This window comes from Protopterus annectens, chromosome 9.part0 (genome assembly GCF_019279795.1).
Source record: "Protopterus annectens isolate FY-2018-M chromosome 9.part0, PAN1.0, whole genome shotgun sequence".
Taxonomy (NCBI): domain Eukaryota; kingdom Metazoa; phylum Chordata; order Ceratodontiformes; family Protopteridae; genus Protopterus; species Protopterus annectens.
Window position 1 is genome coordinate 279,961,513 of NC_056743.1, and position 23,196 is coordinate 279,984,708.

The 23,196-nt window shown below is 39.4% G+C and overlaps 1 protein-coding gene across 3 annotated transcripts in view; it reads left to right on the forward strand.

Annotated features, from left to right (window-relative positions):
• PTPRJ (protein tyrosine phosphatase receptor type J) overlaps nt 1-23,196 on the forward strand; it is a 656,092-nt gene that overhangs the window by 401,359 nt on the left and 231,537 nt on the right. For all 3 annotated transcript variants that reach the window (XM_044082858.1, XM_044082859.1, XM_044082860.1), the window contains 2 exons: nt 6,509-6,649; nt 21,108-21,324. In XM_044082858.1, the coding sequence (XP_043938793.1) occupies nt 6,509-6,649; nt 21,108-21,324 (358 nt within the window). The remainder of the gene's footprint in view (nt 1-6,508; nt 6,650-21,107; nt 21,325-23,196) is intronic.

Sequence of the window (23,196 nt, forward strand, 5' to 3'; positions counted from 1 at the left end):
AGAAAGGTATTTTGTCAGGAGAGTTGCCCATTTTCAATATACCAAAAAGTTAAGGTGGGTATGGAAGTAAAAAAATCCAAGGACTGGTAAGAGGGTTAGGATAGGTATCAGGATCAGAGACACAAATATAGGTGATAGAAATGATTGACATAGGAGGTGATGACAGCCTGAGAGAGGATGAGTACATTAGATTAGGAGACATCAGTCAAGTAAAGGGAAAACAATGGCGAAGAAGAGGATTGGAAAGCAAACAAGGGAGTGTAATGTCATTGTAGTTCCTGTTTCTTATTCCCAGATATAGTGTTGGTAACAAAAATAAATGAAGTAATAAAGGAACTAGAAGTATGTTTGGGAAAAGCAGGATTAAAATGAAAAAAAAGGATAAAAGTAAAGGTTTCGTAAAAGTAGGCAAGAAGTATGAAGTATATTTTTTTTGAACTCTGAAATTAAGATATTGGGTATAAGGTTTGGCAATAGATGAGTTGTTCAGGAACAATGGGATTATATTATGCAAGGAATAAAGAGTACTGGGGGCTAATGGAGATCCTATAAGTTATCTTTAATGAAGAAAGTGTAATTAACAAATATAACTGTGTTAGGAAAAGTATGGTATATTGGGGGAGTCTATATGTTTGTGATGAAAATGGACACACTTATTACATATTATTTTTACTTTCTTGTAGGGCTGTTGTCTAAATCCATTTAAAAATGGAGTTATTTATGACAGTGAATGAAGGATGGTTTGGGTATAGTAAATCAGATGGTTCACATAATGGCATTATATTCATTCTGGGTGTTAAAATGTATAAACCATTATAAGGAGTACATAGCAGCTAGACTGTTGGCTAATAAGGATAAAGAATTCTGAGAAAGAAAAGTGTATGTGAAAGAAGTGCATACTAACGAAGAAACATATGAGTGTCAAAAAGGATCAGTGGTTTGGAAAATAGAGATTAATATAGTAGCTTAAAAAGTAAAATATAGTACAAGAAAATAATGTAAGGTTATTATTCTAATTCATATTAGAATAATGAAGTTAAAAAGGCAATACAAAGAATGAGGAAAAGATTTATAAATCAAGAACAGCAATTGCCAGCAAAAGCGGTCATGTTATATAAAGCAAGAGTGGAAAGATTTTGTAGTAAACCTGGAATAGAGGGAACTCCTATGAATGCTTCAGTAAATAAAGTAGATCTGAACATTATGAGGGGTTGGATGTAAATTAGGACAGAGTGAAAGAATTGATATGAAAGTAATAGGAATAGTGGTTAATATATGGAAAGAAAAATGGAGGAATTATAGATTAAGAAATGTTTATTTTATTTATTTTATTTTTACATTTGTTAACCGGGTTAGTCTGTCTGGGTTCTTAGAAGCCCACAAACAACGGCTGCAGAAAGCAAACGTTCAACTTCTTTACTTGAATAATGTGTATTGTATGGTCGCTTCTTTTGAAATAATAATTCGTCCACTTGATAAAATTAGCAAGCCTTTTATAAAAATAAATGTGAAGCAAAGCCAACTATTAAAACAATTAAACCACAAAGTTCCTGTTAAGCGCTTTTCGTCTTCACAATGTGAAGACTTCTTCAGACTAATAGTTGGCTTCACTTACAATACGATACACATTATTCAAGTAAAGAAGTTGAACGGTTGCTTTCTGCAGCCGTTGTTTGTGGGACAGTTTGGTTTTCCTTTCTTGGCATGGGTTCTTAGAAGCCCTTTCTCAGCAGAGACCAAAGGAGAAAAGCTTCCCAAAAAAAGTTTAAGTAAATAAATAGTAAGAACAACGATAAACACAGATCACATTTTATGTATACATACTTTTGAAGTAATTACATAACATGCAATAAAGGAATATATAGAATGGAAAGAAATACAATACAATACATATATGGAAATTTTCATGTAGTATGGCAAGAAACTAAGCAGAACTATGGTAAGACTAAGGTCAATACATCACTGAACCAAGGTACTAGGCATGAAGTAAGTAAATATACAGATAAAGTTGTGGGAACTTTGGAAGTTAAGAAATAACTTAAAGAACAGTAACAAGGGATTATGGGAATTGAGTGTAACATGAGCTAACTAGTATGGAATATGACGGAAAAAAAATGTGTAGCTAGTAGTAAGAGAGAGAGCTAGAAGTGATACAGTTAAGTTAGATTATCCCTGACTATTTCTTGGGTATTAGTTTAGAGCATGAACATGTCCAATTTGATAGGAAAAAAGATTTAAGCTGTTTCTTGAAGGCATTTTTGTCTTTAAGTAGTCTAAGGGCTAAAGGGAGTGTGTTCCAATTTTTTACAACTGAGTGACAGAGTATTTTCCCAAAGGTTTTGTTTGGTTTATGAACTTCAAGAAAGTATTGATTAATACTTCTTAGTGGGTATTGAGGGGTATAAAGTGTCAGAGAATTTGAAGGGCATGGGCAGGATCTAGGATTGTTTAATATATTGTGGGCTATAAGGAGTTGGGATTGAGGCAGTAAGTTCAGGCCAGTGTAAAGCCTTTAATGAGAGGCAGTGATGGGATTTGTAAGGTTGAGTTGCAGGAAATCTGGCTACTTTGTTATATGTGGTTTCTAGTTTAGATATTAGGTTACTCTGTAGATGGGTAAGAATAGGTGAAGCATAGAGTAGGGATGGTAGAAGCAGGGATTGGGCAAGGGATGGCCTGGATGCACAGGGAAGAAAGTTTTTGTAACGGTAAAGCAGACCTAATTTTTGGTGTTTTTTTACTGAGCTATGAATGCGATGGTTGAATTTAAGTTCATCATCAATTATTGCTCCAAGTAGTTTTGTTTGGGTGTCAACAGAAATTTTTGTTCCATTAAGGGATATTATGGAAATGTTCTGTTTTGCATGTTCCAAATTTTTAGGTAGGAAAAGTAGTAGCTTAGTTTTGCTCACATTTAGCAGGAGTTGGTTGGATTGTAGCCAGTTTTCAACTGAGTGGAGTGAGTTTTGTGTAAAGGATTGAAGGTTTTCTATGTTGTCAGCAGAGTTGATGATGATCCTTGTGGGACCCCTGTCCTAACTGCTAGAAAGGGGGAGTAGGAAGAGTTCTATCTAACAGCCTGGTGTATATTAGTGAGGTAATCACAGAACCAGGAGGTGGTGGAGTTTGAGAAGCCTAATTTGGAGAGTTTATAGTGAAATATGGTAAGAAATACGGTGTTGAATGCTTTTGACAGATCCAGAAAGAGGGCTGATGCTATTTTGCTTTTATCCCTGACTTGAGCAATGTTATTAGTAAAGGATACAAGAGTGATAGCTGTGCTATGTGTAGGGTGGAAGCCATGTTGAGTTGGTGTGAGTAGGTTTTCTTGTAGCAGATGATTAAATACTTGCTTATGGATGCACTTTTTCAGTATTTTGGAGAGAGGAGACAGTATGGCAATTGGTCTGAAATTGGTTGGCTCAGGGGAGTTTCCACCTTTATGAAGAGGTAGTGCAAAAAATATCTTCCAATTTTCAGGGACTTTGCCTTCTTTTATGGATCTATTAATCAGGATATTTATGGGGTAAGCTAGAGATGTAGTTGCATGTTTAAGGAATAATGGAGGAAGGTTATCAGCTGAGGGTGAACCAGGTTTTACTTTAGTTAAGAGCAACTTGATATAAGAGGTGGGAATAGGTGATAGTGAGAATGAGAGTGAGGGTAAGAGAGATGAATCGGAGGTGGATGGAGATGTAGATAGATTTAAAGAGTGCGGGTGGAGAAGTTAGTTACAGTTTAGTTTAAAATGGTTTCAATGAAGAACTTATTAAGGAGGGTTGCTATTTCCAGAGGAGTCTTGTCAGAATAAGGTGTGGGTGGGGTAGGAGTACCAGGTGAGAGAAGTTTATTGATAGAGTTCCAGAATTTTTTAGGATTACAATTGGGATTGTTAAGTGAGGCTTGGTAATAGTTCTTTAACAAAGAGTGAGATGGGAAATAGTGATAGGTTTTGAATTTATGTATGTGTATATATATATATATATATATATATATATATGTATATATATAGATGTATATATATATATATATATATATATATATATATATATATATATATATATATATATATATGGGTGCTGTTGAGAGTGGGTAAGGTTGACAGCTGTCCAGTTGACTGCATACATATATGTATATATATATATATATATATATATATATATATATATATATATATATATGTATATATATATATATATATATATGTACACACACACACACACACACACACACACACACACACACACACACACACACACACACACACACACACATATAGGGGTTCACTTTATAATTTTGAAATACTGAAATCCTGAATTTCAGTATCCCAAAATTATAAAGCTGAATGTTTAAAATTGCAAATGTACATAATCACTGAGTCTGAATATCTGAAATTTGTGGTTATGGCTTTACGGTACATTATGTATGGTGTTGTGAGTGGATGGTGTGTGGTGTTGTGTGTGGATTTAGGTGTAATGTAAGGTAAGTGAGTGTTTTGTAAGGGTTTTGTGAGGGAGTTTGAGTGTGGGTGAATGTGTTTGTCAGTTGTACGTGTGGGTTAGGGTAGGCAGGTGCAAGTAGGGTTGTGTAAGTGTTGGATGTGTTGGTGTTTGTGTATGTGTTTTGTTTGGGTATATTTGAGGACTGTAGAATGTGTGGGTATGATTTTCCTTTTTGTGTCTGTTTGTGCGATCTTGGGGGTGTGGAGGGTGCAACTTATATGTAGTGTAGGTTTATTTGTGTGTGTTTTGTTTGTTGTGGTGTGGGTTGGATGATGTATGTGTTGTATGGTGTGTTTCTGTTCGTGATTTCGTGTTTCATGATTTAGTAGTTTCGGGATTTGGAATGTTCGACTTTATGGTTTTGAAATACTGAAATTCGAGATTTCAGTATTTCGAGATTATAAAGTGAACATGTGTGTGTGTGTGCGTGTGCGTGCTTGTGTGTGTACTGTGATTAGTTGCACATTCCTTTGGTCGACAGCTGGAAAGTATAAGGTTGTTTGTTCAAACATCCTGTTTATTGAACAGATGTTTTATTGTATGTGTGCTTTGTCATAACAGGTAAGTGCGATTATAATAGGGTGGATCGGTGGGAGAGTGTGTGTGTGCATGCATGCACTTGTGCAGATGTCTGTGGGTTAGGGTTAGAGTAAAAGTTAGAAAAGGAGATAGATTTAGTGCATGTCTGATTGCATATGTTTTAAGGTCAGGGATAGGTAAAGGGATAGTTTTAGTGATGTATTCATGAATGTATGTTTTGGTGCTTAGGTATGTCTTTTAGACTGACTTTTTTCTCATATTGTTATAGAAAATTTTTCTTTCAAGTTAGAGCGCAGGGTTAGGGTTGGGGCAGAGGCATAGTTAGGGTTAGTGTTAGCACACATTACTTAGTTGGTGCAGTGGGGCAAACCCCACACTAACTTAAAAATAAACTTTCCATAGTAATATCACTAGTCAGACAAATTAAATGCTATTTTTTTGGAGAGGTATTAATGTAAAGATTGCAAAGGAATGTGCTTTCTTTAGTAGGTTGGATGTATGCTTTCAATAGTGTGGTTGTTCAAAATATTGTGTTGGCTGTTTTACAGTCGACCACATTATAATGATATATGTGCATGCATGAGGGTTTGTGTATGTGTCTAGGTGAGATGTATGTGTTTATGTGTTTCAAGTTGTGTGTGTGTGTTTCAACCTCTATCTTTTCAGTATGTGCAGGGGATCTTTTCAATCCAGCTGGGCTACCACCAACTGGGGTGAATGGGCCTTGGTTTAATTTCTGTTTCAACAAACAGCACATTCAGGAATACAAAATCTCCTTTATGCAGCAATTCAGTGTCAGTATTGGAATATGAATCCAAGCACCTGTTTTGGGAACAGAACCCATAGTATACTTGTCTTCTATCATCAATGGCAAGTGATACCTGTTAAGTTACTGAGAATAGATCATTAGCTAAACTTGTTTTTGCAACCCCTTTTTACTTTTCCATTATGTGTAAACATAACCAGCAACCCTTTTCATGTTTCCAGTATATCTGAAAAAATCTGTGCCTTACCTCCAAAAATCCAAGGCTGCCAATAGTGGCATGTACTGGGGTTGTAGGTGAAAAAACTGACTACTTACCACAGCAGAGTTTTACCTCATTAGCACCTCTTGTTTTAAACCACCTAGTCAGCCTTTCCATGGCTTGGTCATGTCCTGTGACTGATACCTGATTGATGGCACAGCCCATCTCTGAAACCTAGCCCCACCCCCCTACTTAGTCCTACCTGCTACTCAAACCTAGGGTGAGGGGCAGAAGCCAGGATGAAGAAGTATGTTCTCAAGATTTTCTTAATTAAGGGTATAGAAAATATATTTATTACACTGTTATGTATTCAGAAATTGTACATTTTATGTCTTTTGAGAATAAATGTAGTTTATTGTATCTAGCAGACAGTATAAGTGTTATGTTTGGCATTACTTGCAGAATCCTAATCTGTTTATATAATATAACCTTTCTTTTCAGATCCACCACCACCACACTTTTATCCACTACTTTCTCCCTCAATTACATCTTCCTCCTTCACATTCAGTTTTGATCCCAACATTTTTGATTCTACAAATGGTCCCATCATTGCTTATGCAGTAATCGTTGCAACAACAGATGGTAAGAATTTTTATTAGTGTGGCTGCTAAAATGATATGTGAATCTATGAACCTATGAGTCTGTGAAGAACATAATAATATAGTGCTGCATTTTCTAGTGTGATTCAGAATTTAACCCACAGGTTTTATTAATTATGCATGGGGTTATATTACTTTTAGATAATTTTTCAAAGTATTTTACAGTTGTTTACATTACTTAAGCTTTAGCAAAATTTTCTGTTGCAAAATGTCAACAAAACATTAGTATTATAATATATTTGGGAAGGTTGTTATAGACTGCTTTTAAAGTGTCCGCTTTGTATGAGTATGCATTAATTAGGATTAAGGAAATGATATTCAGTGTACAAGAGAAGGTACGGCCATCAGGTCTTTGAGCATATTTGCAGGACATCTCTTTCAGTCTACAGGTCCATTTTCCCCATCTACTGAGATGTAAGCCAATTGAGAGCTACTATCATTTAGGCAGCCATCAGTGGTGGTTTGGATGATTTTTTGTAACCCTTTACCACTGTGTATGCCCGCAACATCCCAGAAGTTCAGCATGCAATGAGCATCAGCCAGGCTGTGGCACTCACTTCCATAACTTAATTATCCCCTTGGGACAGCTATAAATTCCTTAACGTCAGCACTCACTTGACCCTGAGGAGAGGGTAGTTAGTTGTCATTTAACTTCTTTCATCCTCCCATACCATCTCTAACAAGCAACCAAATGACAGCTTGTATTCAGGTCATTTGTGTTATAATCAGGGCTCTTTCCTTTTATGCCAGATAGAAGTATATCTAATGCTGGGTGAATAGGGCAAGAGCCCCGGGCACAAAATGTTGGGGAGCAATTGACCAATCCCAGTTGCTCTTTAATGCATAATGTATTTGCAGAAAGGCCTGAGCACTGGTGCACTCCATGTTTGGTCTAAATTATAGCAGCTGATTGCTACATTGTAGCAAGTTATTTGTTACAATTTTAAAGTGAAAAAAACATTTTTTAACTAAAATCTGAGTCCTGTGCCACTCCATGCAGGGTATAAATTGTAGGAACTCCTTTCTACATCTGTAGCAAGCAGATTGCTGTAGTTTAAAAGAGAAAGTATTTGCTTATATATGTGTTTGTGTGTGTGTGTGTGTGTGTGTGTGTGTGTGTGTAGTTACATATATATATATATATATATATATATATATATATATATATATATATCTATGGGTCTATGTCAGAAACTCAAAACTCATATTGGCGAGATGATATGAATGAGTTTCCAAAAACTCCACTTCAAAAAACAACAAAAATCTACTTTTTTTCTACATTTTTGCAGGGGGGGCAAGGCCCCTTGTACCACCCCCAAAGTGTGGGGCTGCATTCCCCACATCCCTGCATATTATATACACCAATTCTGAGATTGCACTACAGTGGGGAAAAGGGTAAATGCCCCGATCCTCACGGTACTACTAGCTTCATGCAAAAGCTTCATGTTTTTGGAAACTTGATCATATGGTCTCGACCAAATCAGTTTCTATTATCTGAAAAGGCAATTTTCTGATAGGGACCCAGCTATATATATATGTGTGTGTGTGTGTGTGTGTGTGTGTGTGTGTGTGTGTGTGTATATATATATATATATATATATATATATATATATATATATATATGTAAAAAGCTATGTAGATTTATCTATATATAGCTATATATATATATATATATATATATATATGTATATATATATATATATATATATATATATATATATATATATATATATATATATATATATATACACAACACCTACAGTAATCACAGTGTAAGGTTGACATGTTCCTTGATTCTTAGAAATCACCATAAAAAGAAAATCTAACTCAGCAACAGCAAAACAACCCCAACAACAATGTGGATGCTGAGATGGACTTAGTATAGCAAATCTTCTGTTATTGTGAGTTCTTGTACAACTTATCCACAGCCATAACATGCAAGTAGAATAAGAAGTAATACACCAGCTTCAGGGGAGAAGGTACATGGTAACATGCTTTGAAGTATTGTTTTTATGATCATTCCAGCTTTCCACAATTGTAGCATGAGAATATAAGCTGTACTAGTGCATAAATCACTTCATAAATTACCAAATTGCTGCCCCTAACCTCTCCACTAACACCAATCCCAAGCCAATCCTTTTGTTCCTGTAGTAGAAAGGGCAATGAAAGACCCCTAAGTGAATTTTTAGTTAGAGGCATATTGGAATGGGTTGTACCTAAAGAAGCCAATGGGAAAAGTTTTGTTTAACAGCAGCAGTATCTCAAGTGATGTGAGCCGATGAAATAAGAGGTTATTAAAAATCCTTATATCCTTGGAGTGAACATCAAAGGCTGACAGTTACTTTTTTGGGGTCATGAAGTATAAGAACAGCTTTACTAGTTTTGAGGGATTAGTTAATTAATGGTAACTGAATGTTCCCATGAAAAGCTTTGTCAGAAAAATGATGCAACAATAAAAAGATCTACACTAGAGTATTAGAAAGAAGGTATGGAAGAGTTTATATCCAGGTCTTCAACTCAGCAATAGGCTGAAGAACTGACTTCTGTTTGAATATTTCAAAAAGTGAATGAAAATATAGGCCAAAGGCGATAATGGTTCCATGACAGGGTAAACACCTTGAGAGGGGATCCTTCTCTTCAGGAGGCTAAAAAGGCACAACATCATTGCGATAAAAGTAAACTAAAGATGTTCTTCATCTCACATTGCTGCAGTCCTTACACTTGGGGTATAGCGCTGTCCTCGGTCGGCCCGAATACCAAAGTATATGGCTGATGTCGGTCATGGCGCATTAAACTGACGCCAGGACGTCAGGGTATAAATGCGCATGACCGACGTCATATCCTCAGTCTTTTTTGCCGCGTGGTCCGATGCAGAAGCAAATTTGCGAGTGCAGGTTGGCGTCCTGAGATTTTCCGAATCCGGAGTTTCAGACCGAATCAAAGTTGGCTAAGTACCCCGTTGGGGAATATTTTGGTTTTTTCTTGCCTCAGTATTTTACCGGATGTCAGAAAAAGTGAATAACTGTATTTCTTGTGGGAAACAGATACCACATAGGGATTACCATAACTTGTGTATACCTTGTTTAGGGCCTGAGCACGACGTTGTTGGGTGTCCCTCTTGTGCTAGATTTAACAAACGTACTATAAAGAGGAGATTAGACTGTGCCAGGTTAGTCTTCGGGAAGCGGTGCAATTACAAAATGCCGTCGGATGCTCCGACGCCCGCTACTTCGAAGAAACGCAAGGACAAAGCACCTAGGCCTAGGTTAGAAGAACCCGTCCCGGACGTCGGTTCTTTAGAGAGCTCGGTTGAGCCAGAGGCCCAAACAGAAGTTTCCTTAGAGTCCCAGGGAGAGACTTTATTGTTACAGGATGTGTCTTCTCAGGAGGTAGGCCAGGCTGAAGGGGCTTCTCAGGTAGCTGTCCTTCCCTCTCTGCCTAAGGTGGTTAGGCCTTCCCCTACTGTTACAAAGGCTTCTTCCAAGGGCAGGCCAGGTTTAGCAGTAACAGGTGTCTCTCCTAGTACTTCAGGCCCTGTGCCCAAGAGACATATGCTTAGGATGGCTGAAGATTTAATTACTATGATTAGGTTCTATGCCCCCTGACAAAAGGCCTAGGGTGGAGTTTGAATTTGGGAATTTTGAACAGGATTCTGATGCTTGAGTCTTGGCTGAAGATTTACAGGAGTTTTCTCATTATTCTGATTCTGATGTGGATGACACCACTCCTACTGCTTCTCCTCCTGAGGATTTTTCATTCTCAGAGACTCTCCATTCCATGAGGGAGCATTTTAAATGGGAAGGTCAGGATTTCTCTGATTCCAGGAAAAGACTTAGGGAATTTTTGTTTTTACCCCAGCATAGGCCTTTAGCTATACCTCCTGTTCTTTCTGTGGTGGAAGATGTTTTTGCAGAGGCTTCTCTTAACCCTGATTCTTTACCTCCCGCTCCTGTCAAGCCGGACAGATACTATAGGGTGCCTGAAGCTCACAAGTATCTTTTTAAAAGCCCTAGGGCAGATCCAGAGACTGTTACTCAGGGACCTAAAGGGGTTAAGGCTTCTGTTGTTAAAAATCCGGTTCCTCCGGATAAAGAGGCAAGGGCTTTAGACAGATGGGGTAAGAAAGTTTATACTTCTTCAACTTTAGCCATGAGGGCTTTGAATTGTCAATTCCACATGCTGAGATATCAGATCTATCTTCTTTCACAGTTAAAGTCTAAGGTAGATGCTCTGGCAGAAGGTATTGAATGTAAGGAGTTACAAGATCTGGTGCATGTGTCTGAACAGGTGGGTAAGCATTCCTTACAATGTGGTTTTGATGCTGTACAGGCCTCTTCCAGGGTGGCTGCCACTGGTACTGTCCTACGCAGGCACGCCTGGCTAAGGGATCAGAATTTAGCTGAGCATGTTAAGTCAAGGATCTTGGATGCCCCTTTACAATCTGATGTGTTGTTTGGTTCGCCTGTTGAAGCAGTTTTAAAGAAAATGGAAGACAAAGCTAAATCTATGCACACTGTTAAAGATTTTTTACAGGTTCAACCTCCAAAGTTTAATAGAAATTGGCCAAGCAAGGCGTGGACATATCCTTCTTATGATTCCCAGTCTAGGGGTAGGTCTAGGCGTGCTAGGGGCAGAGCTCAGGGTTCTTTTAGATCCAGGACAGGGGGCTCACCTGCACAGTCTTCAGGTGAGGGCAGGGGTCAGCCCTTTCGTAGACAGACCCAATGACCTACCTTTTCAACTGCCAGACCCTTTCCGTCTGACAGCACCTTTGGGAGGAAGACTGACACTTTTCAAGGAGAACTGGAGGCTAATTACCCAAGACAGATGGGTATTGGATATCATTCACCACGGTTACAGATTTTATTTCCATACCTTACCACCTTTCAAAGGCATGCCAGACATTCCTCCTCAGCACAGACTAGAAGCTTACAGACAAATTTCTCTATTACTCCAGATAGGGGCCATACAACCGGTGCCTATGGCAGAAAGGGGCCTAGGATTTTATTCTCGCCTATTCCTAGTACCAAAAAAGGGGAACACGTGGAGACCAATTCTGGATTTGTCTATCCTCAACACCTTTCTGGACATTCCCAAGTTCAAGATGCTGACATTGCAACAGCTTTTACCTCTCCTGGGCAAAGATCACTGGATGGTAACTTTGGATCTCAAAGAGGCTTACCTTCATGTTCCTATCACTCTAGGCTGCAGGAAGTATCTGCGTTTTGAGCTGGAAATTCACACTATCAATTCTCTGCATTGCCCTTTGGCTTATCTACTGCACCCAGAGTATTCACAAAGGTTCTGGCTCCAGTCATAGCTTTCTTCAGATTGAGAGGAATACAGATCTATCCTTATTTGGATGATTGCCTGATTCTGGCTCAAGGCAAGGACGAGCTTCTACAGCATTTAAAATATGTGATAGCAGTGCTAAGATGCCTGGGGTATTCTGTGAACGCAACAAAGTCCAGTCTAGTACCCTCTCAGGACATGTGCTTTCTGGGTGTGAGACTGAATACAGCAACCCAGATGGCCTTTTTGACCCCGGACAAACAAAAGAATCTTTCCCTTTACTTCCAACAACTATCACACCAGTCCGGGCTGACTGCAAGGACAGTCTTTCAAGCCTTAGGGTTCATGGCATCTTGTATTCTGGTGCTTCCCAATGCCAAACTGCATATGAGGAAGCTACAATGGTATCTCAAGAATCTATGGACACAGCACTGCCAGGATCTAGACACTGTCATTCCAATAATACCTTGCATCCAAAAGGAATTCTTGTGGTGGGCTCAGCAATGTCACCTAAACAAGGGACTTTCTGTGACCCGGCCAGAGGCGACTCAGATTCTAACAACAGATGCCTCAGACAAAGCTTGGGGAGCTCATCTCAATGGAAAATGGATACAGGACAAGTGGCCTGCCAGACTACAACATCTACATATCAACCTGAAGGAGATGTTAGCAGTCCAGTTTGCATTAACAGCTTTCAAGGAATTACTTCTTCCAGGACAGGTGTTGATTCTGACAGACAACACAACCGTCATGTGGTACATCAACAAGCAAGGGGGTACACATTCTTACCCTCTATGCAGACAAGCAATGATTTTGTGGGACACTGCTCTCAGTTTACAACTACATCTTCAGGCAAGGTTTCTGCCGGGAGTACAGAACTCCTTAGCAGATGTGTTAAGCAGACAAATCATGGATCCCCACGAGTGGAAACTGGATCCTCAGGTATTTCAGCAATTAACAGTGTCATGGGGAACACCAGACATAGATCTGTTCGCTTCTCCTCTAAACCACCAGCTGCCAAAATTTTGCACAAAAAGGATACACCAGACAGCTTGGAAAGTGGATGCTCTTTCTTTCAGTTGGAAAAATCTTCATGTATATGCCTTTCCACCTCTCCCTCTACTTCTAAAGGTACTGCTAAAAGGTAAGACAGGACAAACCAAGAATGATCCTGATAGCTCCAGATTGGCCCCGACAACATTGGTACCCTCTGCTGAGAAATCTGATAAGGAAACCACCGCGGCCCCTACCTTTGATCCCACACCTGTTGTCCCAAAAGGACAGTCATCTACTCAATGTCAAGCTTCACTCTCTTCATCTCACAGCATGGCATATCCTGTTTTAGCTCATAGCAGGGCTCAACTTCCTCAACAAGTTTTGAATGTGATTATGGAAGCTAGGAGACCTAGTACAAGGAAAGTGTATGCAGACAAGTGGAAGAGATTTTTGTTTTGGAGTGCAGCAAAGGATTTAGATGTTTCTGAGCCTAATTTGAGTGTGGCTCTTCAATATCTTACTGAGTTATTGGACAAGGGTTTGTCCTTCTCTTCCATTAAGATTCATGCTGCAGCAATTTCAGCTCACTATGACTGTGAACCACCTTTGTTTTCTCATTCTTTGTTCAAGCAATTCCTCAGAGGGGCAAAGAACATAAGACCACCACGAAGAGCTCCTACTCCTGCTTGGGACCTCAATTATGTATTGGAAAAGCTCACTCTGCCACCTTTTGAGCCTGCAGCTACGGCTGAGTTGAAATATTTGTCATGGAAGACCGCTTTTTTGTTGGCCATTACCTCTGCAAGAAGGGTTTCTGAATTGCAGGCCCTTATGGCTGTTGAGCCTTTCTTGATTTTCCATAAGGATAGGGTATCTTTACGTACTAACCCTTCCTTTATGCCTAAGGTGGTTTCAAGTGTGTCTTTAAACCAAACTATTCATTTACCTACCTTTTATGCAGACCCCCAAAACAAGGGGGAAAAGATTTTGCATACTTTGGATGTGCACAGGCAGTTACGCTACTACTTAGATAGGACTAAGAGTTTCAGGCAGTCTCAGCAGTTGTTTGTTTCTTTTGCCTTAGGTTCTCAGGGCAAGCCTGTGTCAAAACAAACTCTTTCTAAATGGATTGGGTTTTGCATTGCATTTTGTTATTCCCATCATGGCAAGCAGATTCCAACAGGGATTAGACCTCATTCCACTAGGGCTACTGCCACTTCTACAGCTTTTCTAAGGGGAGTGGCAACTAAGGACATTTTGGAGGCAGCTACTTGGAGTTCAGTACATACTTTCTCTAAGCACTACCACCTTCCTCTCTACTCTAAATCTAGGGCTGGTTTTGCCACTGCTATTTTGCAGGGCATTTTGACAGCTCCTGCTTCTCTTTGATTTACCATCCTCCCTTACCTCTGCTTTGGGAATCTACCCAAGTGTAAGGACTGCAGCAATGTGAGATGAAGAACATAGTACAGTTTTGTACCTACCATAAATGTAGATGTTCGAAGATCCACATTGCTGCAGTCCAATTTTCCCTCCTTCCCCTCTGTGTTTGGGGGTGGTTGTGTGGTTAGATTAGTACTTTATTATATAATTGTTAGAAGTTGTACATAGTTTGGGTGTGGGGGTGTGTAGTGTTTGGTGGTTTTTTGATTTTACCCTGCTTAGGGTCTTCTGACATCTGGGGCAAGAAAAGACTGAGGATATGACGTCGGTCATGCGCATTTATACCCTGACGTCCTGGCGTCAGTTTAATGCGCCATGACCGACGTCAGCCATATACTTTGGTATTCGGGCCGACCGAGGACAGCGCTATACCCCAAGTGTAAGGACTGCAGCAATGTGGATCTTCGAACATCTACATTTATGGTAGGTACAAAACTGTACTTTTCTGGACGGGACCAGACTTGTGGTGCAGAGTTAAACAGAATATTAAGAAATGCTTAAAATAAGCAAGTGGGTAAGTGAGGAGAAAAACAGAAGTTGAGCCTATTACAAGGTAATGTGTTTTCTTTTTAGACCAAACATGAACACATTTTCAAGTTAAAAAGTGGAACTCTGTTCCTTTAAATTTCAACATTTACAGCTATATACCCTTAGAACTTATACTTTGGTTCCCCAAAATCCCCCTAGTGATTCAAGAAAGTAACACTACTATATTTGTATTTGGCATCACATAGGATCAGAACAGTGATAGTCTTTATTTATTTATTTGCATTTGTTTTCTGGGCTAGACAACTGATCCCCATGGATCTTTTTCAGACTCTGCCTGGTAGCAGTGTAGTATCATAGAAGACTCCGCCCGGGGGCAGTGTAGTATCATAGACATCATTGAGCTAAATATTTTTGTGGCCTCAGGCTCTAGATCTAAACAATGTATCAGTAATTTATTACTTTTTGTATAGATTTGCTGTGCCACTTGTTTATCAGACTATGTATGCTGTTTCTTTCCTTCAAACCTGGAAAATATCTTGTTCAGCTCACAATCCAGACACTGCCAATTAACATACTTCATATCCAATATGGCCACACATATTGCTTCAGGAAGAGTAGGGAACAAAGGCTGAAATGTTATTATGTAGAATTTCTGCAGCGTATGTTTATAGAAAATAGAAAGATACAGTACTGGTCAGTCCTCCTTCCTGTGATACAGGAGAGAATCTGGAACCTCTTCTTTTGAATGGAAAATGGTCACACACTATGAATTTTTGACATTGTTTCCAGAAGTGTTCCACCTTTGTAAAGGAAGGTACTTTGCTATCAATGGTAAATGGGCACAAGAGGTACCTGTAAATCTGAAGAAGTGCTATTCCAATTCCAGTAGAATTTTGCAAGACCTGGTCCAATTACCTCTACCATTGCTGCTCCAGTGGTGTAGAGAGAAAAAGTCCTGACCAAGGCTAGGCTGAACCAGCTTCGATTAGCAGCTCTTATGATTGACAGATCAACAGAGAGTAATGGGAGTCACCATCCTCAGGAGGGTGGGGATCCTATGTGGGTCACCTGCGAATATCCCTGGTGGAAGCTGGGGACATAGCTGCTGGCAGGTGTGGTCCAGAGGGTGGAAAAGGGTGGAGACATGGCTTAGCTGTCACAGAGGCTGGACAACATGACATATATCTCCAGTGCATGCCTGTCCCCGGATGTAACTATGGGGTTCACAAGGATGGGGAGAAGAGGGAAAAGAGTATGCCAAAAATTGCAAACACCCTCTCTAGCTTGAAGATGTATAACTGTGACCTCTCAGGATGCCTTTAAGATCCTCGTTGGCCTCGGTGTAAATTTGGGCATTGGAAGAGAGGTTGATTGGAGTTCTGGTGGACCTAGTGAAGGACAGGGAATTTAATGAATTACCTCTACCATTAGTAGTAGAAAGAAGAAAGAGGAGGCAGGCAACGGCCCAGTTCATGGGAGCTTGGGAAATGGTATCCAGTGCTTGGGAAAGTCTGAAATCACTTGTGAAAATCCTGAGAGGGAATTTTATCCATATGTTATAACTGCAGAGATAGGAAACCAGATTCTAATGCAGTTTATGCTTGGGACATAATGTTGCCCTGAGATTGAGACCTTTGGTGTGTTTCTTAAACAAGACTTGTGTAATATGCTTGCAGATCCATTGATTAACAAGCCCCTGAGTCATCAGATAGCAATATGTTTAATTCTACAACATTGCAGTGAGACACATGCCTGTCAACTGTCCCTAGTTTGTCAAAACTTCTGATTTAGACTCATATTTTTGCCCTGTCTCTCTTAAAATTTTTAATTTTCTGGTAAATCACTGATGATTGTAGTCAGTTGACAAGGCCTAGAGTTTCATACTTGTTAATGGGTTCATAGGTAGGTACTAGGCTATCTGCCCAAGGGCCTACGTAAGCCTAGCCAGCAAGGTTCCATAGCTTACGCCACCCAAGAAAGTTATTTTCCTGTGCCACTGTCCAGCAGAGACAGAAGTGATCCCTGGGGTGTATTTTCTATTTCCCATCCACTCATCAAGATTTTTCTTGAAGAGTGCTAATGAAGAACTTTGCTTGACATAGATGAGTAGCTTGTTCCAGAGTACAGGAAGTCTCTGGGACAGGAATCTATCCCTCCAGCATGTCCTGTTCATTGTGGAGACAAGGTTTAGGTCCCTAGAGCATGTAGCTCGGAGGGATTGGGATTTCTTTAAGTGTAGCATGTCCAACAGCTCTGAGTTTGACATAGCTTTATATGTTAGGCAGAGATCACCTCGGAATAGGCGATATGCTATAGAGTAAAGCTGGAGTTTTTTGAGGTGGTCAGTGTAGGGCATTTTTGTGAGGCCAGTAATCCTCTTTGTGAGGCATTTCTGTGGCCTTTCCAGCTGCTGCAGATGTCTTGTGAGGTACATTCCAAAAGAGGCATTGTACTCTATAATGAGTCTAATGAGTGACGAGTAGAGGGAAACAATGACCTCTTTTTCCTGGATGAGAACCCTTTTATGATGAGGTGTGCCATGTAGAAGGATTTCCTGACTACTGTGGAGATGTGACTATCAAAGGAGAGACTACTGTCCACCTGGGTCCCAAGGTCTCTTATCACGCATTCAGTGTTAAGTAGATTGCTGCCTATGTGGTAATTCATGGGTACAGAGTTTTTACCAAAGGGGATGACACTGCACTTTTTGGCATTGAGCTTGAGGCCATAGCTCTGACACCAGGCATCTGACTCAGTGAGGCCCTTATGTAGGATGTCCACATAATTTGGGGACTTGACTATGGCTCCTAGTTTGCAGTCATTTGTGAACTTCATTAGCCAGAGGCCTTCTGTGTTAGCCTGTACTTCTTAGAAGTAGATACCAAACAGGAGAGGCCCCAGGACGGAACCCTGTGGTACTCCACTTGTCACTGCTTTGAGGTCAGATTTGGAGTCTGCAACTTTTACAGTGTGAGTTCTGTCAGTGAGCCAGTTGGCAACCCATCTTGTGACATAGGTATTTATACCTAGTTTAGTGAGTTTAGCTGTAATTCCAGAATGGGGGATGGTGTCAGAAGCCTTGGCGAGATCAAGATAGGCTGTGTGAACCACCTTAGCCTCATCCACGGCTTTGGTGACTGCCTCAAAAAAGTCAGTCAGGTTCAGGAGGCATGATCTGCCTTTCACAAACCCAAACCAGAGTTTGGAGGTTACCAATGTCTTTGTTTATGAGTTCCATGAAGATACATTCCACGGCTTTGCAGACCAGGCTTCTCAGGCTAATAGGTCGATAGTTCCTGGGATCAGTGGTGGCTCCCCCTTTGTGGAGTGCGATAACTGTTGCTGTGTGCCATTCAGTGGGCACAAAGCCTGATCTTGAGCTGTTATTGAACATGGTGCTTAAGTGGGGAGCCAGTTCGTTCTGAAGTTCGTGTAAAACGCAGCCTGGGATGTTGTCCAGTCCCATGGATGCTGTGTTTTTGGCTTTAGAGAGTGCAGCTTTTACCTGCATAGTTGTGATTACAGGGACTCTGCATTCTTCCTGTATAGATATGGGCCCTTTAGGGGGTGAGAGGGGGGTAAAGTTAGCACTGAACCTATCTGCCAGGATGTTGGCAATATCAGTTGATTCTGTAATTTTCGTGCCTTTGTGCTGTAACTCAGAGCAGATCTGGGTGTTGCCATCTAGATTCTTGACATAGCTATAGAATGCTTTGTGGTTGTCCTTGGATTTAGTGGCAATTTTGTTTTCGTAGCTAGCTTTAGAGGATCTTATAAGGGATCTCAGCTTCTTACTAAGGCTGACCAAGGAGCTCCTCCACTCATGGGATTTTACTCTCTTTTGCAACAGTTTCTTCCTTCTGTTGTACAGTTTGTTTATGGCAGGAGACCACCAGATTTGCTTCCTTTTTTAGGAGGATTGTGTCTTGGTTCTGTTTGGGATAGCACAATCCATGTACTCGTGTAAGTGCTTATAGAGTGCATTTGTGTAGGATTCAGCAGTTGTAACTGTATTGTCCATCTGCATGGGTGTCATGAAGTTCACCATGTCTGTCTTAAGAAGTATGAAGTTGGCTTTGGGGAAATTTTTTACTGTGGTTTCCTTAATGGGGGGTGGGGGCGGGATCTGGTTATCAAGGGTGATAAGCTTATGGTCAGATCGAACCAACCAGGAGTTGACTTCAGGTGTGGAACACCAGTCACTCATGTTGGTAATGACTAGGTCTAGGATATTGTTGCCCCTGGTGGGGGTGTGGATATGTTGTTCTAGGGCATTGGAGTTTATGAATTCCAGAAAGCATTGAGCTAAGTAGTTGGTACATGAGTAGTTTTCCCAGTTAATGGTTGGGTAGTTGAAGTCGCCCATTATTAGGGTGTTTGGTTGAACCCTAATATTTTCCAGTACATCAAGAAAACAGGAGTGGAGATCCTGGGGCATGGTGGGGGATCTGTAGCAAGCTACATTTTGGATTGCAGTTTTGCCTAGAGTTAGTTGCACTTGGATAACCTTGGATGCATTATGCTGAGCAACTAGCCGGGAGGTGTAGATATCCTTAATGAATATGGACACATCTCCGTCTTTGATATTTCGGTCCAGGTTACATGGCCGAAAAGTGTGGTATGAGTTATAGCCTGGTAGTGCAGGGGTGCTCTCTGGAGCCTTGAACCAGGTGTCAGTCACTGCACAGATATCGATGTTCTCCATTTTAAGGAGTGCCTCGAGTGAGTGCATTTTGAGATTTAGACTTCTAGCATTGAGTAGCATTACCCTCAGTTTTTGCTTGCTAGTTCCTGTTATGGTGGTGAATTTATTATTTGAACCCTGCCTAAAAAAGGCACTATGGGGCAGCAAGAGCCTTAGCCAGTATCCGGAATCCCAGGGGCGACAGGTGCAGGTCATCTGTGGCAAAGCATCGTGGTCTGTCGACCATGTCATCCCAAGCAGACAGACACTGGATCCACTTAGAATGACACCAGAAGCTTAGCCAATTGTTGAAGTCAATCATTTTGTCCTTGTACTGCGGTATCATTCTGGGCGATGGCAGAATGCTACTCAGGGCTAGGGTCATACCTGCCTGTTATTGTTCAGAAAATGCATATTGACACAAAAAATGGTCCTCTGTTAACTTTTTAAGTTAATTAATATAATATTTAAAGATTACTTGTGATTTTGGGCCTTTATCCCCTCATTATTTTTAGCTTTGTCCAGAATTATTGAGTAAAGGCATTCATAGATATACTGAGACAGTTAACTGTGTGATGATGTAAGTATGAATTAACAATATTTGATATAAATCTTGACCTTCACTGGCAAGTTCCTCTTCATATTAGCAATTGCATATACTTTGCCCTGGTCTTTTATAATCCATCTTAGAAATCATGAACATTATTCTGATTAGTCGGGTAATGAATGCAGAAGAGAGTAGGGGTTATATTTTAGTCGCATCTCTCTACATGTCATTTAGAGCACTAAGTGAAATAAAATAGCTACACTGCACATCAGACATCTGTTCTACTCTTTTATAGCATATTTCTGTTTTACCTTTTTACCCTTTGATTTGGATGTTAGTTGGGATATTTTGCAGACATCTTAATGTTTATGGGAATCAGCCATGTTTCTGAAGTATAGCCAAACTATCCACTTATGCTGTACTAATGAGGTCAGTAAAGAGGCAGAGACATGCATATCCACACTTAGTGGTGTTTGACTTTATTGGTCTGAATGTAATCATAAAGACTTAAAAAGTCATGGACATTTAGAAGCCATGTAGCTGCAATACTTGATGTACTTAAGGGGTCATTTGCATAAATCCCATGGGCCTCCATTCCAGGATGTTTAAGGTATTACACAGTCAAAAGACTAGCTTGACTATTTTTTTTTCTTTCTTGCGGGATGTTATAGTTAATCACTTAACATAATAATAGTCATCATCACCATCATCATCATCATCATCCTCCTCTTCTGCTGATGTGAGCAGTTATCCATTATAGTCGTGGCTTTGGAGTATTCAAAGCAAAGACAAGCTAAGTTTTAGAAGCCATATCTTCCAAACTGATGAAACACTGTTCAAGCATCTGACATGTTCTTATCTCCAGCTCTGTTTTATTTTTAATTTGTATACTTTTTAATTTGAGAATTGTTCATTAAATTCTGAGCACTTTTCATTCTCTTTTCTATAATTAATAATAAAGAAATGAACGTTTCTATTCCATTTTTACAGATGGTAATTCTGAAGCTGTATTAGCACACACATATGATGAGTTTATGAAAAAGGCATATAGTTCTTATGTAGCAAAAATTATAAAGATAAATCCTGATGGAACAACACGTGCTCAAGATGCTAAAGCTCAGTCATCACCAATTTCTGTGACAGTAGGAGATGATACAACAGCAAATGGTTACAAAAACGGGAAGCTTCAACCCTTAGGCACATACAGGTACGTGATGTTTTATTCTGTAATGTTACAATGTGATACTGTCTTGTGCCATGTCTTGCTGATTAATTTAGTTTAATTATTTGTTACAGTTTGTTGGCATGGTATATCTGATAGGCCTATGGCTTTTTGTTAAGGAGGACATGAAGTAAATGTTTCTTACTGACAAAGGGAAGTATAGCCAGGACACTGAAGAAAACTCCCTTAGCACTTATTTGTGCTATTTGCATAAGTCTGGAAACCATGACACCAGCATGTCCAAACTGGGTTGATGGAGAGGCAATGTGGTATGTTAATAGCTTACTAAAGAACCAAACATGGATCTTAATCTTTTTCATTTGTCATGGCATCACAGCAATAAAAAACCATTTCGACAAGTAAAAATTTAGTATATGGAGCACATGTGTTAAAATATATTAATATGTATGTCACATGCCTTGAGGAATTTATTCCAAATTATTACAATACACAACTTGGATAGGTGGGAGTGTTGTAGAGCCAGTAATTCACGTTTGGAAGTGTGGTTTTGATAATGAAAGTCATTTGTGAATCTAAATGTACTTTCTGATAAACTCTGAAGCATGTTCTGCATTTAGAATCTGTAACTGGTTCACTTTTAAGAGCTAGACATCAGTTTTGCTGGGACCTGTAGGTTAGGTTATTTAATTATTTTTCATAGTACCCTAAGGTTGCTGCAGATACGTTCTTAGCATTGAGTTTGACACAGAGCTTTTGTTTTGGTTGATGAAAATGTCTCCATCACTTAAAATAATGGTGAAAGTTTAATTGTAGCTTAGTGTATTTTGCAGGCAAATATGTCATCATTTATTTATTTATTTATTGACATTTTATTTCTGGAAAAGTCAGATTGGGTAGAAGCTCATTTTCAGCAGAGGCCCAGGAGAAAAGTTCCAAATTATTACAAAACATTTTAAGAATAATAATTTTACAGTCTTCAAAAATGAAATAAAAACATCTGCAATTTAAATCATTATAACAAATTAGACATGATATACAAACAGTGATTAATAATCGATGCAAGTTATATGACAATCATTTAATATTTCGAGAAATTATACAATTTGTAGAGAAATTAAAGGTAAGTTAGTCCAATAGAAACAGGAATTGTAACATGAAGTGAGGGAAAAAACAGGCTTATGGTATATTTAGAGAGAAAGTCAGGAAGTGAATTTGATAGAAGTAAGGAAGTAAGTGAAGAGGGGAGAGTAAGGAGGTATAAGGAATGAAAAGGCACTTGTTCACATTTAGGGATGTAGTTTATCCTAGTTTTGAGCAAGAACAGAACCAGATTTTAGCAAGGAAGTCTTTCAAAGTGGTTTTGAAAGATGAGAGGGAAGGTAGTGATCTGATGTTATCAAATGCTTATTCTTGTTATGGAGGAATCTCAAGAGCAGGTTTGCTGTTCACTGTTTTCATTATTTAAAGTTGTAGTATAATGTTAATAAAATTCTGAAATACAGTGTTGCTGTTAGTATGAAAGGTTACAGTGTCCATTCAGTAGCTGCTACCTTATCCTTCAGCAGGTACTGCAAATCTAACTGCAACACTTTGTTGAAGATAATTTTGATTTGACAACAGTGTGCTTTAGTTGGAGAGTTACACTGCAATGATTACTGCAAGGAGGACTACACACAGAAGGTGCATCATGTCTTGGTGGGTAATTAGAACATTCTAGTCCAGAGATGTATGAATTTGAGAAAGAGGGTTCAGTCCTATGGACCCATTTAGTAGTAGTGAAAAATAAAGCAATGTCATTGGGTCAAACTGTTACTGAAATGTGAATATAATGAGTTAACTCTTTCAAACTGCAGAACTTAAAGAAGCTAATTCACATAACTTTCTGAATTGTTTGGC